Source organism: Phyllopteryx taeniolatus, chromosome 4 (genome assembly GCF_024500385.1).
Source record: "Phyllopteryx taeniolatus isolate TA_2022b chromosome 4, UOR_Ptae_1.2, whole genome shotgun sequence".
Classification (NCBI taxonomy): domain Eukaryota; kingdom Metazoa; phylum Chordata; class Actinopteri; order Syngnathiformes; family Syngnathidae; genus Phyllopteryx; species Phyllopteryx taeniolatus.
This window is the reverse complement of record NC_084505.1, coordinates 29,425,208-29,448,350: the sequence shown is the minus strand read 5'-3', so window position 1 is coordinate 29,448,350 and position 23,143 is coordinate 29,425,208. Positions and strand designations below refer to the sequence as shown.

The window sequence follows — 23,143 nt, the reverse complement described above, 5'->3', positions numbered from 1 at the left end:
GAATCTGGAGAAATCACTGCATGTAAGCGGCAAGGCCCAAAACCAACACTGAATGCCCGTGACCTTCGATCCCTCAGGCGGCACTGCATCAAAAACCGACATCAATGTGTAAAGGATATCACCGCATGGGCTCAGGAACACTTCAGAAAACCAATGTCAGTAAATACAGTTCAACGCTACGTCCGTTAGTGCAACTTGAAACTCTACTATGCAAAGCAAAAGTCATTTATCAACAACACCCAGAAACGCCGCCGGCTTCTCTGGGCCCGAGCTCATCTAAGATGGACTGATGCAAAGTGGAAAAGCGTTCTGTGGTCCGACGAGTCCACATTTCAAATTGTTTTTGGAAATTGTGGACGTCGTGTCCTCCGGGGCAAAGAGAAAAAGAACCATCCAGACTGTTATGGACGCAAAGTTCAAAAGCCAGCATCTTTGATGGTATGGGGCTGTGTTAGTGCCAATGGCATGGGTAACTTACTCATCTGTGAAGGCACCATTAATGCTGCAAGGTACATACAGGTTATGCTGCCATCCAAGCAACGTCTTTTTCATGGACGCCCCTGCTTATTTCAGCAAGACAATGCCAAACCACATTCTGTACGTGTTACAACAGCGTGGCTTCGTAGTAAAAGAGTGCGGGTACTAGACTTGCCTGCCTGTCGTCCAGACCTGTCTCCCATTTAAAATGTGTGGCACATTATGAAGCGTAAAATACGACAACGGATACACCCGGACTGTTGAACAGCTGAAGTTGCCCACCTCATTCATCAAGTTAAGAGAGTCGTTCAAGGCGGTGTTATTGTTGTAATGTATTCAGAATATAGTGGTTAACTTATTTTTACACTTGTGCGGCCATTAGGAATGGCATAATGTTACTTGTGACTCGAGAGAGGATTTCCACCTCATTTGGAAAATCTGAGCAAATTGGAGGTCAACCATCATCACTGATGGACCTTCAAGGTTCTACAGCACTCCGTGGTACCTCTTTAACACCAATTCTGAGTCAGTGCTGTTTTCTGTTCGTGTCCCAACATGTGGGCCTCAACAGAGACACGTAACACGTAACATCCACTGTGCCGAGAGCGTTTATTGGGAAGATATTACAGAGTAGCAGCTGTCACGGCTGAAAAGTGATCTTTAAAATAGTGAGCAACATCCCAGCAATCTTTTGCCAGTGTAGCAAGATTGGAAGTTCAGATATATTTTTAAATGCTCCCGTTGACACATTCTCACCCGTTCCGATATGTCCCCCCCAAGCAAATCCATTTCTCTGTTACACTTTCAACCGGACTATTTGTTCTTTCATTTAAAATGCCTCTGCACATTCCCCTTTACGTCCAAACAATTTCCACACCCTTCAATACAAAATTGAAGTTGTGCGGCGTGCCATACATTTCAACATTCCAAATGAGTTCCAGAGGGATTTTTTGGGTTGGTTTTTTTATGACACTGCAGCACATCACGGTCCCATCTGGAGCAACAACACAAGAAAGACCTCGTCCAACACATGACTTCATCAAGCAGACGTCCACACCTTTTATATCAAATTCTGCTTTGACTGCGACCTTATTTTCATTATAACAAGCTGAAGTGTCCTAAATGTAGCGTGCAAGTCACTGTTGCACACAACAACCAGTGTTTAAATGCCATAATGTTAGATGTCTATTAGGAAGGACAAATAATAGATTGTGTTGTCTGCTGCCATACCGTGAATCCTTCTTTGTTTACCCCTAGATCCATCCATCAGCTGATGTGCGATGTTTATCACAAGGAGTACAAAGAATGCAAATTATGCAGACATGAAGGGGTACACCACCAATTGAGACCCACCTAAGCAGTCCAGTGCGCATGTGGGTTTGGACAATATTATTATTATTTTTGTTATTATTATTACTATTATTATCATCATCATTATTGGGAAAATTCTACACAAAGCCTGGACGTGGCTTTCTTTATCATGCATTATGGAATCCAAGTTACACATCCACACAATTTAGGTTTATTGCCATTTTTGGAGACATTACTGAACACAGTACACAACCATTTTGGGAGCAAAACAAAATCGACTGTCAAGTAAATATGACGTCATCAACGACCGACATTTTCAAGCTCGATCCACCCCCCTCCCCCTTCTCTGATTGGTCCAAGCTTAATGACACTTAATTCGCCTCACCTGCAAGTTCTGCTCGGTGCGCACGCGAGCAAGATCGTCAACAAGCTAGCGATGTTGTCTTGCGACCAAAAAAGAAAAAAGTACACCTTGTTTTTATTGATAGTAACGATTTACTTGTTCCGCCTCTGTGGTTCTCTACCACCGGCACCGTGGGGGAGCCGAGAGTTATCCTTAACCGAACGGGGACGGGCCAGACAAGACGTCCCGAAACGGAACCTTGTTGAGCTTCTTGTCCAGGGAACAAAAGTGCACGAATCTAGCAAGAGTGATTACAATGAGTTTTGGTCTCAAACTGAAGATCGTATTCCAGAGTCCACTCAATCCAAACTTAATGAACCTGTTACTCAGAAGAGCTCGTCATGGACTTGGAACAAAGGTGAAGCCACTCAAGATGGACATCAAAGTCATTTCCCAGGTAACATTTTTGTCTTTATGGACTCAAATTAACATTTGTATTAGCTGCATATAAATTTGATGATGTATGTACTAGGGTTTTCTGGAGTTGCGCGCAAAGTCTTGGTATCATCATCATCTGACTCGGTTCCACATGCATCTGAGTGGCTGGCGATGAAGCCCGTGCTGCTGTGTGATCACCATTTCATGACCTTCACAGCTTCAGGACCAGGATTCTCACAACTCTTAGTGGACAGAGGTCAGATAGATTCAATGTATTTCTAGAGTTATCGAGGCTTAGCATGGTCTGGTGCAGTTTGTTTGGGCTGAAATGGAAATACACAATGTAAAATCCTGTGGAAGCAAATTAGCTGAGTACTGCTGTTTTACTTTTTGTTTTTTTGTTTTTTTAATTTAAGATAATCCCCTTAGTGATTGGGAAACACAGACACCTAGAAAAAACTATTCAGAGTGCGCCAACTGTATGAGCATGACAGAAACATTGGCCACGAGCATGTGTTTGTCGCTGAAAACAAGGCCACGATTGTCTAATATCAATGCGTATAAAACGGTGTATCCCAAATGCAAAGAGTTCAGGATATTAACTCATTATCACCAGAAACTATGCAGCGTGCGCATATTGCACCACTGCCAAGTAAGCTCGAGACTTAAAACACACATTGAACACACATTGAAAAGTGTCATTGTTTTTATGTCATTGGTTTGTCACTTGCAATCTGGTGGGAAATGACTAAGTCTTCGAGCCAAATGATGTTAAGATTACTCCCTTCCAAGTTAACCATTTCCACTTCTACACATTTCTCCGAATAGGTGCAGCCTCTCCCATCTCGCCGTTCCATCTCGCTCTGTATTGTGGTTACACCGTGAGAACATCATGGAGTGACCTTCAGATGATGGTGCCATATGATGCATGCTACATTACCCAGGAGGTATTCTTCACGCACTCATTGGTCACCTCGTCCACTGCGTCCTTGAGCGAAAACCTGCTCCTTCCTCTGCTCCTCCAGAACGGCAGTTACGTGCTGCCCGTGCTTTGGTGGGGCAGCCCACTGAAGCTGTCTTGCCCGGTGCAGATGCCCGCGGCTGCACCGTCGGTCCCGGTCGTCCTCTGCTCCCCGTACGGCATAGCGGTGCATTTGAGCCACCAAGAGAACGGTCTACCGGTGCTTGGAGTTTTGGGTACTCTAATTTAATTGTGTCCTGCTGGGTTAATTTTCTGCATAGTCATCCGCTGCAAATATTTTTCTTGTGGAAGGAAAATCACACAAATCCTACAAGCCCGGATCGTCTAGTTCTACCACTAGCTCAGATCCCAACATTGACCAAAAATGATTTCTTCATTTTGATGAATTTGATATTTTGTCTAAGGATTGATGAAATTCATTCCCCCGCGTGAGGTAATTACATTCTATTTGTTCTAATTGTGTAGGAACTACATTTTAATTGTGATTTTAGCTACTTGTTTGCGTGAATGCAGCAACAAGAAAATCTTTGCATTTGTAGTATTAAATAAAATGGTTCCTTGTAGAAATCATAAGTAATCAGTTTAAAGAAGTAATTTACCATATGGTCCACGCAATCCTACATTTGTTTTCAGAAAACAGACCATAAAGTAGAACTTTTTAGTACTTCTTTGTGACTCATTAAATGCAGGAACACCGTTTAGAAAAAAGCGATTCCAACTAAACTCTGTGGGAAAACTAAAAGATAATAGCTCATCTATGTTGCCAAAATGTAACCTACTCTTCACTGACTGAAACTGTCAATTTATTTTGCAGTAAATGGAGTTTGGGCTCCATTTGTTTCTGCTCAGTGTGCATACCGTGTCGACTCCCGGCCAGAAGAGTTCATCTTCCTCATCCCATTCATCGCTCCTTGTCTCACAGTAAGTTATCTCGTTTTGACTCACTGACTGACTGCAACAAACACTTGCAACTAGAGGTGTCCCAATTAATTAATTCATTGACAACTAATGGAGCATCTAATTACCCTCTTGATGATTGATAATCGTACCATCCATCGTTAACATTGTTTAACAGCCTCTGAACAGTAAATTTTATCAGATTTCTTTAGTCCTTCATGACAGCAGACTGATTCTTTTGTTTACTCAAAATAGGACACTTGCAAACTGCTTGTACTTTGGAAAACAATGATCAACACTTTTCCCTTTTTTTCCCCGACATGTTCAGGACCAAACCAGTAACGGAATCATAATTTATGGGAAAAATAATAGTCAATTGAATCTTTTACAAAATTACCGTAACCGTTATCTGCAGCCGTAGTATGAAGTTCAACTACATGCAATTGAACCTTGTGCAGACCGTTTATATCAAACTAGTTGCTTTTTCAAAAAGGTCACTGAGTAACTACATCACTCCCTCTCGTATGATATTTAACTCTTTGTTTTTTAAGCATCAAATTGTAGCAAATAAACAATCATTGGTTAATAAACGGTAATCAAAAACTAATTTGCAAGAAACTTTATTACAAAATACATTTGATCATTTGTATCGATGAATAATTGATTCTAAAGATATTCAAGCGTGATAAGCCGACTAAATGTTGTGTGCGTGTCTTTTTAGGATGGACTCGAACTCCATCTTGTTTTTGATAAGCAAGAAATGATCTTCTCCTGCCCTTTCCCTCCTCCACCATCTGCTTCACATCAGTCTTCTGGTGCTCCTCACCGTCCCAATCCTTCAACTCCGCCTCCATCTGCAGCCCAAGAGCCGATTGCTCAATTTCCTGATCACCGGCACACCACCGAGACTGACTTGCCATACCCTCAAATTCCACAGCCCTCCTCTCCTGGTCTTCGGCCTGACATTGCACCTTGGTTTTCTCCAGGCGGTGCTCCTGAGGCCCCGCTTCATCGGTTTTTCTACCCCTCAAATGCTTTACCTGTTGCACCTGAATCTTCAACCCAGGATCCGATTGCCCAGCTTCCCGATTATCCCCACCATGCTTACCCTGGATTCCTATCCCCCACATTACCCCAGGTCTACCCTCCTGCCTCAGAGTCTGCCACTCTCCCTCATATCTCTCAGGATCCAGGAGCCCTGCTTCATCAGTTCCAGTATCCCCAAAATCCTCTAGCACTTCCTCCCCCTGCACCTCCAACACAGGATCAGATAGCTCAATCTCCAGATAATTTCCATCGTGTTTTCCCTGGGTTCCTGTCCCCTCATTTTCCCCAGGTTTACCTTCCTGCCTCAAAGCCTGCCAGCCCCCCTCAACCAGCTGCCCCGCAAGCTCCCCACCCATCCATGCTTCTGGATTATCTTCCGATACCTTCCTATCCTTTACCTCCTGTAGCAACTTCGATGCGAGGACAACTTCCTCCCGCTTCCAGTCCACCAAAACGGCCCTCAAGGCCACATTATCAGCCTCCATCCGATCTATATGGCTTTTACAATCCATATGGACAATTTTTCTATCCCAAAAAAGATCAGCGTCTACTGCCTCCTTCCACTTCTGCTATTCCCGGCTATCCTTTTCCCCAAGACCCCATTTACTCCCTTTCACCTCCAATTGAGGATCATCAGCAAGCCAACTGTCACCCTTACTCTCACACACCTTGTGGCTCCTACCCGTACCCTTTCCCTTATAGCCATCCACCCTACCCACCAATACAGGCCCCTGTGCCCCAGTATGCAACTGAGTTACCCAAACCAACACAAAATACTGTGCTGGTCAAGACTTCCATGAGCCCCTCTCTTGGTCTGAAACCCAAAGTCTTCTGCTCCTCCAATCGGATGCGTGTGCAGCTCCCACCTGGTCCAATCTCTGGAATTGTTTTTAAAGGTGCGACTGTGCTTTGACCACATGATGTTCAGTACAGTATATGTATAAAATGGTCACAGTCAGATCTGCGTGAGTTTAATTTGCTTCAGGGGACCTGCTGTGGTTTACATTTCGATGGGGGAAAGGGAAAGGGTCGGTGGTGGTCCAGTCTAAAAAGAGCCGAGCCAGTTAGAGCTGAGACAAAAAAACAAACACTTGCTGGTTCCTGTCTCCTATTTTTCAGATGCAAAAGGGAACGAGATAAGTGTCCGGGATGCTCCGAAGCATTGTGGGTACTCTGCCAGCATAGGAAAAGACGGCAAAATCCAGTTTAACCTCCAGTTACACACACGCTGTCACATGATTGTGCAGGCAAGTATTGACTCAAATTTCACACTGAGCACACGACCTTTTGGATAATTGATCAACTTAATTATAAACATTTTGTCTCAAAGGATAACATGTACATCATGAGTGTCACCTATATGACTCAAAGTGGCAGGATGGAGGCTCAGTTTTACTGTCCAGTTTCCACGTCCTCATCTGCACAAGGTACTTGTCTGTGCGCTCCTGTTTTTATGGCATTTACAGGTATTTCAATGATGAAAGTGACCTTTTATCCTGCTTTCCGTTACGTAAGATTGCAATCTTCCAAGGGAACAGCAGCTCCCGTGCAAACAAGGCCGCGTATCCCAGGCGTCATGTCTCTCCCTGGGCTGCTGCTTCAGCAAGCATCCCCCTGCCTGCTTCTACCCCATGGACGGTGAGCCGCACTCGGTCCTCCCACCAGTATTTTCACACCACATAGCAGTGGACACCTGGAGCTATTTTGGGTGCAAAATGTAAGTACAACAGCTGCCCGAGTAATCGAGGGCACAATCAGGGCAGCAACTCAGAATGCCGAAAGGGTGTAAGACACTTTGGGTCTTATTGATGAACTCCTGAGAGACGTGACCTTTTGTTCATCTGACCTTTACGTAACAATGCATGTACTATACTATATGTTGCGTGTGTGTGTTATCCTTTTCCAGCGTGCACAGTAGACCGCCATTTTGTCTTCTCTGTGCCGGCATCCCTCACGGAGCCCCCTCTGTCTCCTGGCCTCTTGGGGGTTGCCAACAACTCCACCTGTAAACCAGTCAAAGTGACGTATGATTATGCCTTGTTCAAGCTCCCCATGGATGGCTGCGGCGCTCGCAGGATGGTGACTTTTATTGAGTTGAACATCCTTGAATATTAAAATGCTGAATAAGAACAGGTTGTTTGGGTTCTTTGATGCTGGAATGGTTGCGTAAACTGTGTGCCCCATCGCTTTCCCTCGCAGGAAGTTGGGAAAACTTTAATCTATATGGTGGAAGTCGTCAACACATTTCAGACGATCAGCCTCAATTATGGAACCATCACGAGAGATTCTCCGTTCAGGTAAGATAAAGTTGCTTTTCATCGGTTCAACCGTTACTGTTGGACTGAACAATACAACTTTGCTTTTGTTCAGCAAGTTAGTTTGTGAAGGCCGCAATAGTGACAGTAAAGCAGAAATATTGTTGTAGAAATATAGATTGTTTAATCAATGAGCGCAAACGGCTACATAAATGTAAATGCATTTCACAATTAATGTGAACTATATTTGGCTCCTTCAGGTGACAAGTATAATTTTGACCCATCGTATGCTAGATCATATAAGAAGCATAGACTATATTATCTAGAGCGAGTTTACACTACCAGCTTTGACTGGTAGTCAATTTAGTCAAGAAAACAATGCTAGTTGTAATCACGTCCAATTGTTGCAGCAGCTCTTTTTTTTTTCCCATGCTTGGTTACAATCAAACTAGCCCTTTATGCTAAGGTCGCACATATGAGAAACTCAACTAATACACTGCTCTTCATTTTATTGAAGTTGAACCGTCTTTAGATGCAGATGCATGTTCCTGTCTTTACTCATTGGCAGGTTGCTTGTGGAGTGCAGGTATGTACCAGGCAGTGCTTTAACTGTGAGCTACTTGGTTAAAACTCCCACCCTGGGGCCAGCGGTCCAGACCCAAGGAGTGTTTGGCATCCAGCTCCGCTTGGCCAAAGGTAAGTAGGCAGATTTGTTTCATCCTACAACACAGGAATCTATGGTAAATATTTACAGTATTTATTTGTTTTCAACGTGTGGGTAAATGCCTTAGACCATATTGCTTTTTGATCATCTATAGCAGAATGGAGGCTTGCGTGGGTAACAATATATGAATTGAATGTGCTTCTCTCTCAGATGCTCAGTATATGAGCTACTACCCACAGTATCACCAGCCCCTGCAGATGTTGCTGGGGAAACCCCTCTACCTGGAAGTGAGGCTACTCAACGCCCCGGATCCCAGTTTGAGGCTGCTGGTGCACTACTGCGTGGCCTACTCGCGGTCTGGAAGCTCTGTGTGGGTGCTGCTTTACAACGGGTACGTTTGAGTGCCTGTTGTGGCTGCGGTCGTGCGTTCAGAACGAAAATAGAACGTGTCTGCTGATAAATAATGGTTAATGGTTTCCCTTAAAATAAGGAGAACAATGTTTATTTGATCTTTTACTCATACCAAGATGCCCCAACCCCTTGGACCCAACTTCTCGGGTTGTGCTGTCTGATCCTCAACTTCCCTCCCCTCACGCTCAAACACGTCGCTTCACCATGAGCACCTTCCAGTTTCTTCCTGAAGGAGAAATCAAAGACCCAGATGAGGAGGTAAGGATAAACCTCACCCCCATATTCTCTATACATTCACAAGCCATTAGATGCTCTTATTGATGATCAGTTGTTAGGACATGGTCACATACAAGAGGATGAGCTATTATGAAATATGATTTGTGCAGATATACAGTATATACTGTTGATGTATAGCATCAGGTAGGAGGCCACTGCTACAACACAAGGTACGCTGCATACCAGGAAAGATGCAGTTTGGGCACTTATTGTGTGATAGTCTTTTTTACAATGTGTCAGGTTTTGCAGCTGCTAGTTGCCAGGCAGAATGTGTGGCGCACCATCATTTATGCTGCCCCCGTAGGCCAATGGAAAAAATGACAATCACGCACATTTGGCTTTCTAATGGCAACCCAGGGGCTGACCTCTCTGTGCAACTCACTAGTGAACCAGCTAGAAAGCCAGATGCGCACAAGGAAATAATTCCAAAAACAATACTCTGGATGAATGCTTATGTACGAAGAATTAGTCATTGAATAACTTTGTGTTAAGAATGAAATAATGTAAAAAAGAAAAAAGAGAAGAAAAAAACTCCATCCGCTGCTAGATCTGGTGCGGCACTATGCCCCAAATGTAGTGCCACCACTTAACCAAGTGGCAAATGGGTGGAAACAAATGTATTTTTCAAGGAAATGTGTACGAGTTTCAAAACACAATTTATTTTTATTGTTTTATTATTCTTTAATGCTTAGCGCATTTTTACTTGTGTAAAAAATACTACATTTTTTTACATTTCTATTAATTTTTGCAAAAATGCATTGTGAAACACATGGACTACGAGCTAAAATGTTATCATCCCACTCTGGTGACTTGACACGTCGTATCACTTGTCCGCCCCCCCCAATTTATTTCAGATTTACTTCATGTGTTCGACTGAAGTCTGCTCGCCACGTGATGGCCCGTGTGTCGAGGGCTGTTTTGGTCATTGATGGTGAGTGCAACTGGTGTACTCGCTCACGATGACCCTGAACAAACCCTGGCTAAAAAAAAATAAAAAAAAATAACAAGAGGTCCTTGCTCTTCTGTATGACAGACGCACAATGATTTAATAATGAGAGGTGTGAATTATTTATCAAGACTGATCCAATTCCTGTTCTCACAGTTACGGCATGGAAGACACTTGAAGTTAACGACAACATCCTGGTGGGTAGGAAGCTCTAACGGCTGCAATTTTTCCATCCTGATCCCGTATCTTCTGTTCTCTTTTTCAGGCAGCATTTAAGCACCAATAAAAGCTCTCCAAGGACACGAGGCATTGTGTGTGTCTGTTGAAGTGGCCACCACCCTGTGTTAAAACCTTTAGTGGTACGCTATCAAAACGTGTGAGGCATCATTTGCACATGCACCCTTGTACATGTGACGCTGTCAGTGCTGCTTAAAACATGCATTAGAGTTGTCACAACTATTCAAATAAAATATTCCTTTTTAGTGACTTCCTCTATTTTTGGGGTCATGGTTCTATTGTGAGCATTCTTCTTTAAGACACAGCCTCAAGATCCACCTTTTAAAAGGCTACTAATGAATATTTAGTAAATAGCTGAAATAATTGTCTCGCCATTAAGTGAGCTCACAGGGCTTAGTATAACCTCACTGTATCTTATACTAGGGACATTTTTTACTGAATCTGTTAAATGCACTATGAACTATACGGTTACACGCTAGTAGCCTTCTCAGCCCATATTGTCTTTTATCACTGTCGAATCTCGCTCGTAAAACTGTTATCACGTCACACACCTCCACTGGTACCGCTTGTTGCGAAGATTTTCATAGTGTAAGATGAGAGGATGAAGCGTAATTCTACAAGACCGTGTCCGTGAACCATACTATAACTCATGACTGTACTTTTGCCAAATGTAAAACGTCTGCGGCCCTTCGCCGGGCCGAGAGGTTTGCTCTTCATCTTCATGATGATTTGTGCAGGGCTCACTAGCCCGCCGCCACCTCCGTGCTACTGCCAGGTAAACAATGGAGAATTTAAAGCCGCCTCGCCACTCGTAAATAATTTCCTGTGCATTCCACTGGATGCTTTAAAGAGTCACTGTGCCAAGCGTCTGTACTGATTATCCTTTACAGCCTTTTGTTTTCAAATTCATGAATGGGAGGGTTTTGGGCCCCGGTCCTTGGGTGTGTGTACAATGACTAAGACAATCGGGAGTTGGGTCAGGTTCAGGAAAAGTATATAAGAAACACCTGAATGTCTCCAGGGCAAAACTTGTAGTTAAGTATTGAAGACATTTTGTGTTCAGCTGCAGAACTTGAAACTGGCCGAATGTCTTCATGGAGACTAGAGGTGCAGAACCATATATGGCCACAAAATTAGGTTATTGCAAGACTTTACATTGAGTTTACTATTGCCCTATGAGGAGTTTTAAAAAAAAATGCAAATGACCCTGCTCTTCCCCCATAAGAAAAAGGTTGAACATCACTGGTGTAGATTCTGAGGGGAATGTGTGTAAATTGGATTAAAAATCTATATTTACATATTTTTTTTTATATACAAGAAGCTCGTCGGTGTTGAGGGGTTCTCAACCCAGGCTCGTTTCCAGTCTTTGCGAAGCTAGTTGACTGTGAGCTCTGTGGTAGAACTGCAGTGTGCTTACTGCAGAAGCCTATTTTAAAATTCTTTTGCAAGCGCTTAAACGAATGTCTAAATTGTGAAAAATATATAATTAAACGAAAACAAGGAGCGCTGCGGTGGGCCATTTTGGAAAGACGCTTTTGCCGTGAACTGCAATTTTGCTGCACACTGGGTGACCACTGGGTGTCCTCCACGCAATGCAAATAGCAGAGGAACACAAGGCAAAGGCTCCACGCTGCATTGCTCAACACTGGGCCTCGGTTGTGTAAGAACTTGGGAATCATTGCATTTTCAAGAGCAGAGACACGGGACGGAAAAACAATAATACAAAATCAATCAGGAGCTGTGAAAAATGTCAATGTAAAAGAAGCTGTAGGGAAGGAGGATTCCAATGTGAACGCGCGCGTGCGCGCGCGTCTCGGGCCCACCGGGTTCGACCCCCTCCGCCCCTCGCGCGAAGGTTTGGAGGCACTGCGGCACATTGCGCACACTTGCGGGCTGCGTGGCTCGGCGTCCAAAGGGGGGAGCGGAAGACGGGAGGAGGGCAAAGAGTCGCCGGGAGGGAGGGGAGCTCGCGTTCCTTTTCCCCGAGCGCTCACTTGACGGAGGCAGGAGCGACGCAACCGCCGAGGAAAACCAACGTCGCCGCCGCCTTCGTCGTCGTCGCCGGCCTTTAGCCTTTCTTCCGCGTGCGGCCCCTCGCCGACTGTTATGGGGGCGACAGCGCGCTCCTGAGCGGGCTCCACTCGCCGTGAACCTCGGCTCTTGTGCTTCACGTCTACGCGGAAACAGGCGACATGTCGAGGGGCTTTTTCGTCTTGAGCACGTTGTGTGTCGCAAACGAGCGGCCCTCACTGTAAAAGCAAGAAAAAAAAGACAACATTCCTTGTGGACATTTTGGCGGTTGGCAGCCATTTGTTGTGAGCGCTGCTGATTTTTTTTTGGTTTGTTTTCTTTTTCTTTTTTGGGGGCGTTTGTTGTAATCAGATACACGAGGCCTATTTGAAAGGCAGCCCCGCCACGAATAGCAGGCGCAATATTTAAATCTTTTACCATACAATCTCCCGTTTTTCGTATAGTCTCCATAGTGTTTGACTCATTCAAAGGCCTCGGCTCCTTTTTTATTTTCCTTCTCCCCCCATAGTTACAAGCACAGAGTGTGCGAGCAGCCGAGGGCCCCTCCGATAAGCTCAAGAAGGGCAAAATAGCAGCTTTTCTTTTCCAATGTTAATGTCGACCGACGTTGCATCCATCATGCTGCCCGTGTGCCGCGGACTGATGGAGCGGGATCGAGAGCTCGACGCCCTGGCCGGGGTGCATCCCGACGCCGGCGGCGCTCCTGCTGCCGTCCGGGGAATGAAGCGAGGAGACCCGGAGCCCGACGGGCACGCGGCGGCCTCGCTGCTCGACTCTGCCGGGGCTGAGTGCAAGCGCCCCCGAATGGATGGCTCCGGCGAGGCTGGCCAGGTAAAACGGCATGCGATATCGGGTTTATTGCACGGTCTTGCTTTTTGTTTGGGGTCACAAATGGCCCACATTGCCGAACCGCAACGCTGGAAAGCCCTCCACATGTCCTGCACGGGAATTGCACGAAGCCACCATTTCCAGTTGAATATATTAAAAACGTATTCGACATTTCCTGCTAAATTGCCTTCCGAAAGGCATCATTCTTATTACAAGCAGAGTTCTAAGAATGAAGGGAATGTAAACAATCTCGGCCTTTCTTAATGTAATCCAAAATAATTGCCGCCCTCTTGACATGAACATGTGGGCGCATTTGTTTTCCAGAGCAAATGCACGTCAATGTTTGCTTGTGATCTTTGAGGGGGTGTTTGAGGTCAACAAAGACCTCCACGAGGGTCATCATGCTTTGCTGCACTTTCGCCACACTCCCTGCCCCGCTCAGGTCAACAATTGCCATTGACCTCTTTTCCCCTTGATGTCAGCACATTGTCCATTTTTTTATTTATTTTATTTATTTTTTTACTGCGAAATGGTCCAATATGTCTCTGCTAGAGGATCGCAGTCGATGCTTTGCTCATCATTGTGGTATATTGCATACGTTGGAGTGCTCCATGAGGACGGAGAAAGCCGCTTGCCTGCCATTGGAAACGGCTGTAATAGAGGTGAAGTGGCCTGTTTGGACAACTAAATGGCCGGGGTTCCGCGCGGACCCGCTGTCGGGAATGTAAGCGCACTTTAAAGTAGATGTTTGTGTGTTCGAGAGCAGAGAAGCACCGATCGATCGCTTCAGCCTCTAAAATGTATTGAACGTGAGCTTGTCGGAAATGAAAGCGAGGGGGAGCGGCGAGAGCGAGGGAGGGCGGCAGAAGGCCGCTCGCCACAGCTCCCGCGCTCTCAACAGATTTTCCCGATCGCTGGCAGTAAAGAGGCTTTGTTTCCAGCTAATGGGATCGCATCTCATACTGCGGGGGGCTTTAGAACCGCACAGATCCCTGAAATCTTTATCGAAGACAGAGTAATCGCACAACACACAAAAAAAACAACAACACACAAATGTGATTTGTGCATCAAAAGTCATGCTAGCTTTCAATATGTACCATAATAGAAGACAATTAGACACATCTTCCACTGAAGTCTTTATCCTTTTGTTTTTTCCTTTCATTTGTAATTGAAGCTCATAAAAGTCCATGAAATGGCAATAAAATGCACACTAGTACTTCTGTCAAACTAAACATCCGTGGAAAATATGAACCCGAAGCTCCGTCCGTGCTTGCTGAACGTCTCCCTCCTTCCCCGCCTCCCTTTAACCATTTCTTGCTGGCATCAAGTCAGGAGTTGAACTCTGACCTCTAAGTGAAGCCACCACGATTGGATGTGGTTGCGGAGATTGCGGAGCGCAATCCATTTGGCCCTCTGCAATAATGGGACCCTTCCCTCTACCGGTTGACTCATTAGTCGGAAAGGCTCAATGTCATTGTGCCGTGTGGGTGGCAATGCTACGTCAAGTCGAAGCTATATTCCGTGCATGACCCCTGAGCTTGCCCGGGCAGCCTTAAATCAATGTAAAATATTTGCACACACGCTGATATGCTGTTCCCGTCCATTTTGTTTCCCACTGCAATGGCAGGGAAGTCCGTCATTTACATCTGCTTAAGGGTATTCATAACGCCACCCTGCATCCACATCCTGAGTTCGCTACTGGCCAATGTTGAGATGAGCTTGTCGCTTTCAATAGTCATCCAGCGTGTTGCCGAACGTCCCGCGTTTGTTGTCGCTCTGCGTAGGAATTGGGGCTCTCGATCTCGATCCCTCCCTCCTTATAACTGGTGCATTAATGTACACCGATCACCTCTCCGTAGTCTCATCTCAACAGCCTGAGCGATAAAAATATAGCCTTCCTATGAGTTTTCTTTCATTTTTTTTTTTTTTTTTTTACTGTTTTTAAAAATGTCATTAATGGCTGGCAGAGATCAGGTGGCATTTAATGTTAAAATTAGCTAGTGTTATCGCTCTGTGAATGTTCTGAACTAATGTGCCCGAGCTGGTGTCACATTTTAGTATCATAATTCTGCCCGGAGGTCTGCATGAATGAATGTAGGCCTTAACTGACATTTTGCTCTTCACTTCAGTCCACGTAACTACCATGGTTGAAAGTGAATCGACAACGCCTCTGCTGGTTGCAGTTAAGTTGTTCCCGCGAGGTTGACTCAATCGCCGAAAGTCATAGGATGCAATCAACATCGATCTTTCTGAATGCTTCCTTTCTTGTTTTGTTCGGCTTCTGTTATAAATATGTTTTTAAAGATATGCAACTTTTTCCAAGTTGATTTCAGCTACATTTTAGGACATAAGACAAAGAAATGTCCATATATTTGTTTTCAATTTTATTTTATTTTTTAGTACAAAAACAAAAGACTTTTTAAACTTCAGTGTATTTTCCAGACTGTGTTGTCACTTGTCAGTATATATTCAGGCAGAATAAAACGGAGCTCACTTATTTTTTTTTTTTTTCTCTCCCCTCAAATTTGGGTAAAATCATCTTAAGAGTTAACCACCTTTAGGTTTAGTACAGTGATGTCTGTGACTCATCATGCCTTGGGATTTGTGTTTGTTTGGTTCTAAACCGTTTTCTTCCAGCAGCTGCCAAAATCCACTTTAGATTCTAAAAACATCATCTCGAAAAAGTGCGTGAAAGTGTTTGTTGTGGGGCGGGGGGAAGTCAGAAGGATGTAACATAGACTGAAGTAAAATAAACTTGAGGTCACTGTTTGTAGACTTAGCACATAAGTGCTCTGTGGATAAAACACATGCGCGTTCTGTCTCTCCCGGTCGAGTGTGATGCGTGGCCCGCTTTAGCGGTGATGACTGTCAGAACAGTCAAATATAGTTCTTGAAAGAGCAGCACTCCCAAGACACTATAGGAATAGATACGAGTTCTATGACCAAATTAGATGCTTCACATGCGTAGTTGCACAGCAACCACCTGAGCGGAAAAGTCCGTTCGAGGGTTTAGTGAAGCTAGGAGAGAAGATGGTGAGAAGGACCATATGGAGGTAAATGGGCTTCTCAGCACATGACCTCCTAACCACCTGGTGACTTCTCTTATCCTTCCAACCACTTTGGCTTTTTTGAATACTTTTTTTTTTAAAACAGAAAAATAGTGATACGTAATTCCTGTTGACCAAACGCCAAAGCTGTATGAAAGCCACCAAGCTTGACTTCAAATGTGAGCTAGCTGCATGAGTCGCAACTTGCTTAACTCATTAATTCTCAAGACAATGATCCTCTTCTGCCAAGATTACTGTAGACCTTAATTATCCCAAGTGCTTACTCCTAACAGTTGCTAATGTTAGCTGAAAACATGTTTGTTTTTTTATAATGCAAAAACCTCCCGTGTGTAGTCTGTTAATAACGGCACTCAAATGTTAAAAATGCGGCATTGTGCTACCTATGGTGATGAAGAACGACATAATTCTGCCAGTAAATCAATTTAGCTCCCGAAATATCATTGTCAGTCTATATGGGCAGCTCGACTAATTGATAACATACAGTCGCACTTGTGCATTGTTGCGAGAGGTTCCGTCTTTGTTAGCCCGTTAACTAATCATTAGACTTTACACCGATTTTATCGGGCTGATCGGTATCGGCCGATATTTAGCATTTTATGCTGATCGGCTTTGTCATCATTCGCCGATCTTGATCGGCTCCGCAAAAGACATTTACTCCGCTTCGCCATTGTGCACAGGATATTTGAATCCAAAAGCTAGTTTATTTTTAGCCTTGTCTCGTGTCTTTTGACATAGTACGGTAAATATCTCACAGCCAATGAAGTTATTTAAAAAATATATAAAAAAACCATGTCGGCGGTGTGGAACAGACGACACGTCTGAGACAGGCAACACGTAATGCCCGGATCAGACTACAAGACAAATTTGCTCTTTCACGATTGCACTATGTCAGACGACTGCAATAAAATCATGTATTCCGATACCACCACATCCCGTTTATCAACTCAAATGCGACCAGATACACTCGTTACCGTGGGGACGACAACAAGAGTGGAGTGCACCGACTTTGTATTATAGGGACAAAATGCGGGAAAACGTGTGTTTGTGGTCACCGGTGCTCAGGACAGGAGAGGACGTTCGTTCAAGGCTTGCTTGAGGTATGTTCACGTATTTTGAATACAATGCGGCTCGCAAGCAGGCAACAAAAACGTTATGTAGCCTAGCAAGCTACTGCTAGCACGAACGGTTGGACGTAAACATGCCGCCGTTCTGTCGAATCATGCTCTGAAGTTTCGGTGTGGGTGAAGTAATTTAATTAAAAATAAAGTAATTTAATTACAGTAAGTTAGCGCCCATTATTTCTGTAATGTTGGTTTCACATGACTGATTAGAATACACAATCTAAGTAGAGGAGTGATTTCCAACCTTTATGGAGCCAAGGAACATATTTTACAATTGAAAAATCTCACGGCACACCAACAAACAAGAATGTCACAAAAAGTGGATGCATTAATTAATGTATTTATTTCCTGCCATCTAATAGAAGACCATTCATTTGTTCTGTCTGTCACTATGCCTCACTGGCATAAATAGAGGAACAAAGATACATTATTTATTGTAAATACAATTTTTGAAGCAATTAAGTACACAAGTATATACAGTAAATGAACATGTCATTTAAATAGACACATTCCTCCATCTTGTGATCGGTGATTGGTTTTGTAAACTTGGTGATCGGCCCCAAAAATAACTGATCGTGTAAAGCCTACTAATCATATGGCATGTATCTTAGCGTTATCGCTCACTTTTGTTTGCCAGTGGAAAATAGAATATTGTACATAATGTTTGACATTTCACTGAGTGAAAGGACACAATCGCTCTCTTTTTTTCAGCTGCATCGCATTAGCCTAACTGCAATAAGTAGGATGTGCATTTCTTACGTAATTTGCGAGCAACTATTATTGAGACTGACGCTGATACACGCTCGACGTTGCCCCCCCCCCCCCCCCCCCCCCCCATTCCTGCTGGGAATCAAGCACATGACTCCACTCATCTATGAGTCATTGTCTTTGCTCCCTCTCTTTCCTCTTGTATTTCCACCTCAGGTTGTCTCATTTCAATTCCAATTTTTTTGCATTTTGACAATGTCCACTGACTCCAATCGGTCCGTTCATGATTTGTAATCTGTAGTCTTATTTTGATTTTCTGGCCTTGCTTCAAAATCATGTTATACTTTACTTTATTCATGGTATTCAAGCCTCTGAAAGGTGATTCATTATTTAGAGCTTCTACCTCCCCGAGCCAGTTCACTAAGTGTGTTTTTGGCTCTAAGATTGTCTTGCAGTTTTTTTTCCAGTGGCAGAGCAACTTCCTGTTCCACCAGCTAAAGCTCCCTCATTGGGAAAGTCATGCTCAGTTTTGGTGAAACGGCCCCCTCGGGGTTCAGCGTGAGATGGCTACAGTACTAATCAGTCCAACTCAAGCTGTGATGTGCACAGAGCAAAGTGTTTCCCCTGCAGCAAAGCAGGCAAAGGGACATTAGTTCCAGAAAGAAAGACGACAGAGGCGAGGGAAGCCTTGTCTTTTAATCTAACGAGATGAAGAAAATCAGATTTTCAAATTGTTGTTGTAATGTCTGCCTTTCTAATGGTGCGCATTAGCATAAAAGCCAGAACAGTGTTATGAGGGGTGAATAAAATTGCTTCCTACTGTTTTGAGGATTGATGGAAATCCTGCCTAGTGTTCCGGTTCCAAACAAACACGTTTTACATTTGAAGGTCAGTAACTACAATGGGGATCTGAAAACCCTTCATCCAAACTTCCCAATCCATTGGATATGCTTTCTTCCCACAAATTCCGTACATGTTCCTGGTGGCCGATCAAGACGCATGCTCTTGTAGGGTGTCATTAGTGCCAAAATTGATCTGCAATCAATGAGGCGATCAATAAAGAATCTGACCTTTAGGCAGAATCGGTAATGATAGTGATGCAAAGTCAGCTCTAGATGCATATCTCAAAATCAAAATTAAAAACCAGAGCACAAACCGTGGTGGAGGCTTTATCACAGTTCACTGTACCGTCTGCCACCAATAGACTTCACGACCTACTTATGATTAAATAGATGCTCTTAAATTTGCCCATCATTCATGTCCTGTGCGCTTTGTGTCACCTTCCTCCATCAGCATTTCATCCATCAGGTATTTGGTAAGATTGACACCAGTGGATAAAAGTATGTTTACACATGCAATCTAGACCTCTTAATGGAAAAAACAACAACAACATGGCTTTTTAGCCATTTGTTAACCGAAAAATGTCATTTTGGAGCCTGTCGAAGAAACTAGGCCTCATTATTACAATTGCTCTTCAAATTCTTAAAATGGTATTTTTAATTTTTCCCTGAACGGAACCACCCTTTATTTGCAGAAAACACCACCTACTAGTGACTTTCCATGACATGGCAAAAAGTCCCCAAAGATAATATTTTTTGTAATTTATGTGGCAAGATACTGTTTACACTATATACGTATGTATTTTGGGAGAACAATTCTGGGGTTGCGGTGGTTAAAATGTGCTGTTGCGTTGGTGTGTGCGTCTCGCGTTTATGAGGTCACGTAGCGAGGGCTAGTACATTAGTCTTGTTGGCCCCCGGTGGGCTGGAAACAGCCAGCTTGAACACGGCACTGAACTCATTTGCTAAATAAAAAATGTCTGCACTTTGAAATGCCAACCTCCCCCAAAAAGATAGTACTGTATTATATAAAATCATTCAACACAAGAACATGAAAGAGAATGTAAAGCAATAAATGGGTTTGTCAAGTAATTACTGTACGTTGGGACCAGCAGTAGTCACAGGAGCTGTAGTGTTGTATGTGTGGCCTTTAAGGGGCGTGGCCTAGTGAGCATTGCAGGCCGGTTAGTCTTTGTGTGGGCGTTTGGATGCAAGTTTTCACTTATTTAGGTTTTTGTTCGTGTTGTCGTTTTGTATCGTTCCATAAAATGTACCGTTCCATAAAACGCCGAAAGTGCACCAGCGACTGTTGACCCCCCCCCCAAAAAAGAAAAAAACCTGCTCAGTTGGGACACTTTCAAGCCAAGGTACCACTTTATATGGATAACTGTAGTAGTTAGGAAGTTTCATGAAATGTATAAAATGGTAAAATTATATTTATTTATTTATTTATTTATTTATTTTGTCTGATCTTATTTCTTTCAGAATAATGACCCGCTGACCCTTGGTTACCATGGATACCCATCTCACAGTCAGGTAAGGACACAGTTACATCGAACACAAGCTAAAAACCTTTTTGTAATGAATTGCAAACCGTACTCGTATGTAGCATTCGTACAGCTTGAATGAAAGTGAAAACCACAAGGAAATACGATAAAAGATTAAGTTATGAGAGTAAGGAAAGATACAAGACACTACATTGCACATCTTTCACTCATAATGTCCAACCCAAATACAATTTCTATTACTGCCCTCTCTTTTTAAATCTTAATACCCATGTAGGCATTTTGTTATGAAGCGTCTTTCAGTACTCTGAAAACAACAATACAAATTTCTATTGGAGAGTGTGTGTGTGTTTAAGCATGTAAAGCAGCAGTCTGTTTCCTCGTGTTCCTATTAGCCTGCTGATGTGTTATTAGACTGCTCAGTTGATACGGTTAATCCTTCTATCATCCGCCATTCATCCACTCATCCTCTGATGCTCTACCCATAATCCCCTCCTCCCCATCCCTCGCCCTCTGCCATCCTCACCAACCTCTGGCTGCACTTCATCCTCATCTTTAGCCTTTACTCAAAACCTTGTTGTGTGAATCCCCCCCCAAAACCCCTCGGGCTGCTGAGATTTTTCAGATGGCTGGCAGCCAATTAGCCACTTTTCATTTTTGCTGCATAGTGAGGAGATGATACCGCTTCGAACAGTTCCCCCCCCACTAATGATGATGTTCGAATGAGAATAATCACCAAGGCAAAAGAGTTGCCTGCTGAGAACTACATACGTGTGATAAATTATGGAAAATCATGAATAAGTCAGCGGAGAAGCTGAGGCATCCCACACAGCAGCGCAGAGTAGCAATTGGATGTGAATTACAAGTAAAAACACCAATGGCAGACAGATACCATCAAAATCCAAAATGATCTTCCAACAGGCACGACACGGTTTTAAAGTGAAACTGGATGAGGCTCTGTAAATATGGAGGACATGCGTTTGGAGTCTTCCATGTAAGCATGCGCAAGTATGTCAGAACCAAAACAACGATCGCTCACAGGGCTGCTGCTGTTTGTGCTTGCACTTGTCCTGGAAAGTATTAGTTTCCAACAAGCAATGAGTTGAATTCCTTTTAGCATTTCAATTGTAAAATATAGGCCCCAATGCTCTTCTTGGGGTAGTATGTTTTCATGTGTGCGGAGGATGGCGCAAAACGCACACTGTCCGTTGATTAGTCAACCGAGAAGTGTCATTTAAGCGTGAGATGGGAAGAAAATAAATGAAAAATGTCAGCAAACAGCAACATACTGTGCCAAGTGTTTGTTTAATTCCTATCTTTTTTGAGCTAAGGCACATATTTTACATTGGAAAGATCTAATGGCAGAGTAAATGTCACAAAAAGTTTATAGTATATACAGACAGACATTGTTGTCTCAATTGAATTTAATTCACAACTAACTAAGTATGATATACAGTATGTAGCCTACCTTTTAGGTAAACACAACACAAACCGAATAGGAATTGAAGAAGTCCACACGACGATCTTAATCATTTTGGGACCGATGAAGTGAAACCGTACGTTTCCACGGCACACCTGCTGATCTGTCACAGCACGGCACCGCGGTCGGGATTTACTGCTTTAATCCGCTGTTTGCAGAATGTCTCGTGACCAAACACGGATAACCGAAAAGATGACATCCTGTGTATGCTACGCTAACTAGCACGACTGTGGGTTGATTACAAGATTGTTGGAGCCAAACTTGCTAAAATAATTTTCTTTATGGCCTTTTCTCTTCAGACAAAAGGTAAATACATGTATCATTTATTTAAACAAATGCCTGATACATGTAAACACGAATGGAGCCTAAAAATCGAATATTGTCATCTGTGGTGACATCTTGTGTTGAGAAAAGACATTGTAGACATTTAAATGTCCTACGGTTGCTTTTTGACGGCCCCCGTCACCATTCACCCGAACCGGGAGGAAGCGCTTTGACCTGTTTTGCCGAATACGGAAGTAGGTTACGCGTATACTGGATTCATTAATGAGCGACCCGCAGTAATACTGCTATGATGTCTTAATTTGTATGTAGCTGATGCAGCTACTGCCATCTAGAGACATGGCATGCATATTACATTATTTTCAGTTATTTTTGCAGAGCTGAGTTTTGTTTGACAGTGTTGTCTGTATGCAAAACAAAAACGGAAAAACCTTAGTTTAACTGTCTAAAACACACTTTATCTTGGAGTTTGCATCACGAAAGCCAATCAGGCCGATTACCTTCGGGACACTGAAGTGTCAACTAGCCATTGATGGGGGCAAAAGACTGTGAGGAAGAGAAAGATGGCGTGCAGAAGATGTTGCCACATTGCAGAAGTGCTAAACTGTCAACAGCGGCGTGAAGGTGATGTGATCAAAGGCTCCTGAAGGAAGAGCCTGGGGAGCAGCAGAAGCTCAACGTGTGAAGAAAGACGTGCTCTGCATGCTTGCTGAGACGAACAACACTGAACGCCTCCATTACATCCATGCGGCGCTGTTAAACATATTTTTTTAGGCATCATTGGTTGCTTCGCAGGTACAGTAGATTTTAATCTATTTCTACTGTATCTCCAACCCACTTCATGCATGTAATAGATCTAAAATATGTGATTGTCTCTGAAAGGATGAAAAACAAGGAGGATGCAGCTTTGGCAGCACGTTGATACGCTAAGCTGTAAAGATTGATCTGATTGATATATATTTATATACTTTTATATTTAACACATTTGCGAGAGGCT

The 23,143-nt window shown here is 43.5% G+C and overlaps 2 protein-coding genes across 6 annotated transcripts in view; both read left to right on the top strand.

Annotated features, from left to right (window-relative positions):
• The first annotated feature begins 1,718 nt into the window (after nt 1-1,718).
• On the top strand, nt 1,719-10,529 carry LOC133477089 (uncharacterized). 3 transcript variants are annotated; one of them, XM_061771441.1, is made up of 18 exons: nt 1,719-1,850; nt 2,522-2,588; nt 2,664-2,825; nt 3,398-3,516; nt 3,595-3,766; nt 4,366-4,472; nt 5,170-6,391; nt 6,615-6,742; nt 6,826-6,922; nt 7,011-7,133; nt 7,402-7,574; nt 7,695-7,792; nt 8,319-8,446; nt 8,625-8,805; nt 8,942-9,083; nt 9,956-10,032; nt 10,204-10,244; nt 10,313-10,529. In XM_061771441.1, the coding sequence occupies exons 3-16, from the start codon at nt 2,741-2,743 to the stop codon at nt 10,028-10,030; spliced, it is 2,850 nt and encodes a 949-aa protein (XP_061627425.1). In that variant the 5' UTR covers nt 1,719-1,850; nt 2,522-2,588; nt 2,664-2,740; the 3' UTR covers nt 10,031-10,032; nt 10,204-10,244; nt 10,313-10,529. The 3 variants fall into 3 exon arrangements, with proteins under 3 accessions (XP_061627425.1, XP_061627424.1, XP_061627426.1); XM_061771440.1 differs by lacking the exon at nt 1,719-1,850 and having other exon boundaries at nt 1,983-2,588; XM_061771442.1 differs by lacking the exons at nt 1,719-1,850; nt 3,595-3,766 and having other exon boundaries at nt 1,985-2,588.
• A 1,399-nt stretch (nt 10,530-11,928) lies between these two features.
• The window catches only part of rbfox2 (RNA binding fox-1 homolog 2), a 35,154-nt gene continuing 23,939 nt past the window's right edge, over nt 11,929-23,143 (top strand). The window contains exons 1-2 of one of the 3 annotated variants that reach the window (XR_009788229.1): nt 11,929-13,146; nt 20,365-20,415. Coding sequence is in view for 2 of the 3 variants with exons in the window: in XM_061771436.1 (XP_061627420.1) it covers nt 12,904-13,146; nt 20,365-20,415 (294 nt within the window). In the remaining variant the exon portion in view is untranslated. The remainder of the gene's footprint in view (nt 13,147-20,364; nt 20,416-23,143) is intronic. The other 2 variants (XM_061771436.1, XM_061771435.1) reach the window with 2 other exon arrangements.

Excerpts from the sequence above, each read along its gene's own strand:
- LOC133477089 (XM_061771440.1), top strand. The coding sequence starts at position 2,153 with ATGACACTTAATTCGCCTCACCTGCAAGTTCTGCTCGGTGCGCACGCG. Across the intron at positions 8,806-8,941 it reads TGGGTGCTGCTTTACAACGG|ATGCCCCAACCCCTTGGACC; the intron begins GTACGTTTGAGT and ends ACTCATACCAAG. Across the intron at positions 9,084-9,955 it reads TCAAAGACCCAGATGAGGAG|ATTTACTTCATGTGTTCGAC; the intron begins GTAAGGATAAAC and ends AATTTATTTCAG.